The sequence below is a fragment of the Heterocephalus glaber genome, unplaced genomic scaffold (assembly GCF_053883595.1).
Source record: "Heterocephalus glaber isolate CG9 unplaced genomic scaffold, H.glaber_assembly_v1.0 deba00000470, whole genome shotgun sequence".
Classification (NCBI taxonomy): Eukaryota; Metazoa; Chordata; class Mammalia; order Rodentia; family Bathyergidae; genus Heterocephalus; species Heterocephalus glaber.
In genome coordinates, this window is record NW_028258145.1 from 15,650,056 (window position 1) to 15,657,535 (window position 7,480).

Below are 7,480 nucleotides of genomic sequence, written 5' to 3' on the forward strand. Positions count from 1 at the left end.
AGTCTTCACCTGCAACAAGAATGTGCAATAGATGTAGAGCACTTCCTGAGCATAGAGGACATGAAACATGTGTCACAATACTTAGCCTTCAATCTTAAGAAAAGGGGAAGGAACCTATGAGCAGACCAATCCAACTACAAAGAGCAAAACAAGGCCAGGGATTAATGAGTAGTCAGGAACTAATATGGGCCATGTCCAGCTGTTGGAAAACAACTAAAACCAAAGCAGCAGCTAATATTTATTAAGTACCAACCAAAAGGACTTATAAATGTTAATATAAAGATATCTCACAATAATCCCTTATGACCTACAGTCTCAACTTTAGTATTAATTCAACATTATAAGGAAAAATTGAAATAAGCAAGAGATTACTAGATATCTTTTTTTTTGGTACTGGATATCTTTTCAACAGAATGCTAACAACTTGCCTGTATTATCTGACCATGTAAGAGTCTATGCTAGTTGACAAGACTTTAACTTGTGGAAAACTTTCAACAGAGCAAATAATTCTTGTCCAAAGTATGAGGGGCCCCATAAAGTGGGGGACTATGTGGCCCCTCACTTGTGAATGGCTCAATCAATCGGTTAGTGACCACCTATCACAGGCAGCTCTGTGGGTTTAAAATGACCAATGGGAACTCAGGCTCTTTAAACTAGTTACATGCAGAATTCAAAGGAAACTGGGATTTAAAAAAAACAAACAAACTGCTTACTCTGTAGTTTTAAATTTCTTGAAACTCAGAAACTTAAAGGGGAGGGGCTGTACTTTCCTAAGCAGGTAGGGGTTATATTCCCCATGGCCTGAAGACCTCCTTGTCAAAGTCCTAGTTTCACTGCCTATTCTTATTTTAATTCTTATCCAGGCAGCTGATCACCCAACTCCATCTCAGGCCCTTTCTCTTTCCAGCTGTCTATTCCTAACCTAACTAACCACACTGTCTTTTACAATAACAGTACAGATGCTCCTTGACTTAAAACAAAGTTATGTCCATAATCCATTGGAATTTGAAAACACCCTCGGTCAAACACACAACTGACCTTCAGAACATCCCAGCTTAGCAACACCACACACAGGTTCCGTCCTCCTGGGATCCTGTGGCAGACTGGGAGGTGCAGCTCACAGCATCCTGGAAGCTTATCCTGCCACAGAGCACTAGCCCAGGACAAGATCAAAATGCAAAACTCAAAGCGCAGTTTCTACTGAATGTATATGGCTTCACGCTCCTATGTCAAACCATCCAAAGTTGGCGGCTCTTTTAAGAGGAGGGCCCTTTGGGAAGTGATTAGCTGTGAAGATTCCACACTCACAATGGGACTGGTGCCCATAGACAGTACCGATAGCTACCTATCATTTCTCGCTGTCTCTCTCTTGCCAGGTGCCAGAAACTTAATATTGAATTTCCCAGCTTCCTGAACTGTGAGTCAATAAATTTCTGTTCATTATAAATAAGCAAGTCTCAGGTATTATTATAGCAGGAAAATGGACTAAGATACCTGAGAACAAGTTCTAACATCTTTTCCAGTTCCCAATTAGTTTCATGAGTTAAACAAAATCCTAGTATGTTCATTTTATAGCTGTACTGATATAAGGGGAATAGATGTAACTCCCAAACCTGCTAGGTATCTGAAGCGCAAGTGCGTGTTCTCTAAAATCGAAGAATGAATTCTAGGTTAAGAGTAGGAATAATTGGGCTGGAGATTTAGCTCAGTGGTGCTGCCGCCTGCCTTGCAAGCTCAAGGTCCTGAGTTCGATCCCCAGTACCAAAAAAAAAAAAAAAGTAGGAAAAATTTATTGATAGAAGGGGGACCGGAAAATGGCTTACCATTCACCCAACTTCTCAAAGGTATTTTATGGGACAAAGCCATGATGTGAGGTGGGTTCAAGGTGGGACAAAACTATAGTCAACTAGTAAGAAAGATTTTAAGTACAGTTGCTTGGTAATACTGATCCAATGAGAAATCACAAGGTGGGCAAAACTATGATCAACCAATAAGATCACAACGAGTATAGTGCTTAGGTAATACTGATTAAATGGGGATCCAATGGGGAAACAAGTCATGTAGCAAGCATGTAAGGAATGAGCAAGGATTTTCAGTAAGGCGTGGGTCAGAGATCTTTCTTGGAAGATCTGTTCCCCCATCAGGTGATTGATACCTACTTAAAATATCAACCACTGCTATTCATCCTGTGAGGGTGTGGTATTTTCTCTTCTTTTACAATGCTGGCTTTCAGTGAATGTGTCTTGACTCCTCCCGAGTTGGCTCTTAGACAGGGCTGGCCTTGTCTAACTGCCTGCAAGGTATCTAATTAACTTACCTATCCACAATAGTATCGTGATTTTACCTTTTTAAAAAATCTTTTAACAGAATCAATTCACACATACACACACAACATACACACACAATCTCACTTTGAATAAGTCTCACTATTTATTAGTGTTCCCTGAAATCTAACCAATTTCAGGAGGTTAGATTTGCTGAAACAGCATTGCATTTTAGATTTTTTAAAAGTTCCAACAACTGATTAACAATTCATTTTGGCAAGCGAAAGCCCATTGTGAAGTTTTCTTTGTAGAAAGAAGGAAAGTCCTGGAAACTCCTCAGGACAAACAGTCTCAGGGCAAATGCTTCACTCCCTAGTTGACAAAAGCCTGAGGAATATACAGCAGTAAAATATTAATCCTCATACTTAATGTGATCCTTCTTAAAGTCAGAGTACAGCTAAAACTAAAGAGTAAAAAGAATGGCCAACAAAGAGAACTGAGTATTTGACCATTATTTTTTTCTTTTGGTACTATCCGGGATTGAACTCCGGACCTTGTGCTTGTGAGGCAGGTGGTGGAACCACTGAGCTAAATCCCCGGCCAGAGAATTGAGTTTTTTAAAAAAAACACACACACACAAACCAAATGCTAATGTCCCCAACCACACACTTATATAATGAAAATGCTTCTAGTAGGCTTCTCTTAACTACAGAAGACTTCATCAGTATCTATCCTCAATCTACTGGAAAACACTTTTCCTATTTTGCCATTCCAAATGCACAGAAGGGCTTAGGCCATCAGCAGCACTGCCTTGATCAAGAGTCCACCCAAAACAGTCTCAAGGAGGCAACACATCCAACAGTCATTTAGCTGCCTCAGCAAACCCCAAGCACAAGGACTTTAAAACAAGTAAATGAAAGAACATCATTGTAAGACATTACAACACAAAAACTTTCAACATGGCTAAATATTTCAACATGTAAAAACCTTGAAGCAATGAAGAAAATGTCTTGATTTCTCAAGGCCTGGGTACACTTGACCTGAAGCTGAGAACAGTAATATGATTGCCAGATTCTTCATTGTCAAGCATATCCGTAACTCAAGTCACCCACAGGGTTCCTCAGCAGGCATTTACTTATGAACTTGAGTTACACAAGGTCTTTACAAAGTTCCTTTGCCTTTTAGAAAAGACCAGGAATTGCAGGTACCTGCTAGACCCAAAACTCTTACACCATGGGTTCCTGTTATTATAGGCAGCTAAATTAGACAGAAATTAATAGGCAGTTAGGACTATGCCCTGGGGGAGTTGGTGCAGAAGGTGAAAACACATTACAACTGTGGCTGGAGGCACATAAGAAGAGGGCAAGACCTTGAGATTAAAGTCACAATGGCCAGATTTACATGCTTCCCCTAAGGCATAAACAGAAGCTTGAGATTATACTGTTTGGTACCACCCTTTTGGGATTTCCCATAGAAACAGACCATTATCTCACTGGGCCACCCTCTCCCACCTACTAAGACTAGGACTAAGACTAAAAACTACAGATTTTGGACTAAAATTAATGATGTCATCCACATGCCCTTGCTATTGCCCTACTTCCCTACTGGATCAATAGTAGCTAACAGGTTATATTTATAATATTGTTGGTTGATTATAGCTTGGCCCACACTGTACCCACAAAACATTCTCAAAGAGATGACCTTGGCACCAACCCACTATGGATCCCTCCTGTCTCTCAGGAGCTATTCCTATTCCCCAATTAACCTTTCCTATGCTTAACCTCCTTTGTCCTTTGAAATTCTTTCTTCAATTTTAGACAACAGGAACTCAGCACATCTGACATCAAGCAGTTTGGGAGTTTTATCTTTCCTACATTATTGCTACCTTGGAACCAAATGACTGGTCCAGGAGTCAAAGCCTGTCAGAGATAACCAAAGGCTGCTTCCAAGGTGGCCCAACAAGCAGAAGGCCCTTTTAAACCATATGGTCCTGATCCCGGGTACCAAAAAAACCCATATATGGTCCTATGTACAACTCACCTTGTCCGATTAACCTTGGAAATACTACATCTGCTGAATAATTGGACTGCTGCCACTGCCCACAAGCTTTAGACTAAACCAGTCAAAAACCAAAGCTCAGGTGCCACAGAGAACAAAAGGGTAAGGCCATATACAGACCTCCAGGAGAGCACAGTCCTACAGAGTCAACAGTTTTGGGTAACTACACCCTCAGAAACAAACAGATCTGGACCCAAGGATACAAAGGACTCAGCTGAGATTTCTCTATACGCCCAGAAATGGAACTAGTCACCAAACTGGAACACCAATATGGGTTAGGAACCCTCCATCCCAAAGATTCTAAACAAAGGGCCACCAATAACCCCACAACCTCCATATATAAGTCCACACTGCAGGCAATTAATTCAGTGAACATTTAATGTGCAGGTCTCACGGTGGCCAGCACTGATTGAAGATAAAGTTAACTCTCCTCCAGAGCTTATCCTTTACGGGGTTGAGAGGGACAAACACACAGAGGTCTAAGCCACCAACATTAAGCACTTAGGTATATGGAAACAGGAGAAATCCTCCTCTCCTTAGGAAGTTAAGGAAAAGCTGAAAATAGGAAATGGACTTTGAATCAAACCTTGAAAGGCATATGTTTTCAATAGATGCTCTCAAAAGACCAAAGGAGGTGTCCCCATGATCACTTAAATAATGTGGCTGGAATCCAGTGGATTTGGGAAGGAATACCATCTGAAACGAGGGTATGAAGATTATTTAACCAAATACGAACTATAAAACGAAGGTCTGAGAGACATGCGCCATCAAGTATTAATATGGTAGCAGGACAACTTCAATATTGAGCTTTTCTAATTGTATAGGGTTTTTTGTCCATCTATTAACAATTCAAATACTTTAAAATTTCGGTTTACTGTCCAAACTTTATAGCTGTGCTACTGAATCCCAAACTTAGGGCAAAACTATATATTTTACATTGTATCTCTTAATTCCTATAGAAAATCCTATTGCTAACCAGAGTTGCAACAAGCCGACACAGGATAGAAGAAATAAAGATAGGCAGAAAAGAAGACAAGGAAAATTGGTAATTTTTAAATTGTACTTTTCATAAACACTGCAGCTTTAGGACACAAACCCAAGAAAAATCCCTACGAGCCTTGGGGACAATAAGCTTATAAACCTGACTTTCACCCACAAATGTGCTCCCTCCTAACAACCCCTGTTCACTATGTATTTCAGCTTCAAACACAAGTAAATGCTTTGCATTTTAGTCCACCAAATGAGCAAACCCAACAGACCCTAGAATATACATCCTAGATAACCGATCTTAGGGAAACCCCCAAATCCCTGGCCCATCATCTTTCATCTGTAAATTGAATCCCCTCTTTCCATAGATCCACATGTTCCACAGATTTCACTCCATATCCCGACTAAAATGCATCTCCTCTAAACACCCACACTCCAAGTGTGTACTTTTGTTTCCTAAAGGAATCTTTCCCTTGCATGTCTCTTACACACCAGTCCTGAAAATTCTTTTTTCGAAATAGGAGTCAGCTAACTTACTCTGTGGGGAGGGTGAGTCTAGGGTCCCCATATCCACTTTGGGGACCTCCTTAGATCCTGTCCGCTGACAAAGCTATACCAGAAAGGAACCGGTGGAAGGGCACTGGAACAAGAGTGACTTGGTCTAGCCATTCCTTTTACAGAACGGGCTGAGCCACAGGGTATCGCACTGGCCTCTCCCACATAACCAGGCAGTACTGCGGCTCAAAGGACGCTGTCTTTGTAACTTTGTGCAGGAAAGGAAAAAAGGGAATCTAATACCACTACCTCAGAAGTAGAAAACAGGAACAAAAAGTTAACAAGGCCAGGAAACTCCACCACAGGGCAGAAATACTCCACTTGGCTCCCGCTGGGGTGCTGTAATTCAGATAATTAACTTGGCTGGTGACAGCAAACATACTTGGGTTTAAAGACGCCAGCCACTAACAGTACCACATCTGTCACTTAACAAACGAGTAGAGCCACGAACTTACTAATTGCTAACCATCTCCTCAGTTCCATCTTAAAGACTGGCATCCTGCAAATGTCAAGTGACCATCCAGCGATATCAAAGAAAAAGGTTTAAAGCCTGGCATTCCCCTACTGGCCTCTGGCCAGGCCACTCGAGAACCCGCGCGCCAAGGTTGGAGAGAAGTTTCTAAGCACTTTATAAACTGGCTCTCCGCCGGACAACAAGAAGTAAAGACCTCCAGACAGCCTAAAGGCTCACCATTTTCTATTTCATGACAAGGAGGCCACGCGGCAAGTGCCTCTAATCCCCACTCCAAACATCAGAATACAGCCAGGCTCCACTTCGCAAAGTGTGTTCCTAAGACAAGAAAGCTCGATTTTTAGGGGACTTGCTCCCAACCGATTCCACATCTAAAAGGTCTTTCAGGAGCAGGGAAGAGAGGTCGGAACTCGGTCAAGCGTTCACCCTCCCCGCTCTCCCGCAGTCCCAGCCGTCCAAGAACCAGGCGCGCCCAGCAGAACTCCGCGCGCGCGCCCGCGCGGACCACGAACCCTTCACGCCCCGAGCTGCTCACCCTCACATGGTTCTTCACGGCCACATGGCCCGCCAGCTTCTTGGCCTCCTCAGCCTTGGACATCGTCGTGGGAGCCGGGCAGAGACTGTGAGAGACCTGGCCGCTAGCGACAGTGCTTCCCGAGCCGACAGACCCAGACTGTACACGCCCCGGCAGCTGCACGTGGGAGCCCGGGAGGCCCCAGATGTTCCCGCCTCCGACAGAGGCCGCGCCCCCGGCCCGCCCGGGCAGTGGGGCTAGGACCCGCCCGCAGAGGGTGCTGAAGGGCCCGGGGCGCTGCATCCCGATGCCTCGCTCCAGCCTCTGCGCTGCCCGCCCCCAACTCGTCCGGAAGTCTGATAAACTCTGCGCACGGTTCGAGCGAGCTGCTGCGCGGGGCTTGCCGGGAAATGTAGTTCTGGGGAATCAGCAGCCGGTAGCCGCGCCACAATCTGGACTACTAGCCCCACAATACCTCACTCCCGGAAATGCAAATACCCCGCGATGATGGTAGGGCCCGTGGCCGCTCCCTATGTAGGGGCCGTACGTATACCGCAGCTACTTCAATTCCAGGAGCTTTTCTCCCTCCTCAGGCATCTGAGAAAGGAGTATTAGGCTTGTCCTTATCTT

The 7,480-nt window shown here is 43.9% G+C and overlaps 1 protein-coding gene across 6 annotated transcripts in view; it reads right to left on the reverse strand.

Moving 5' to 3' along the window:
* Rpia (ribose 5-phosphate isomerase A) overlaps positions 1-7,207 on the reverse strand; it is a 62,273-nt gene extending 55,066 nt beyond the window's left edge. For 2 of the 6 annotated variants that reach the window (XM_087204258.1, XM_087204257.1), the window contains exon 1: positions 6,872-7,205. In XM_087204258.1, the coding sequence (XP_087060384.1) occupies positions 6,872-7,153 (282 nt within the window). In that variant the 5' untranslated portion in view covers positions 7,154-7,205. Of the gene's footprint in view, positions 1-6,871 lie in introns of all 6 variants that reach the window. The other 4 variants (XM_087204255.1, XM_087204260.1, XM_004844546.3 and 1 more) reach the window with 4 other exon arrangements.
* Between the last annotated feature and the right edge of the window lie 273 nt (positions 7,208-7,480).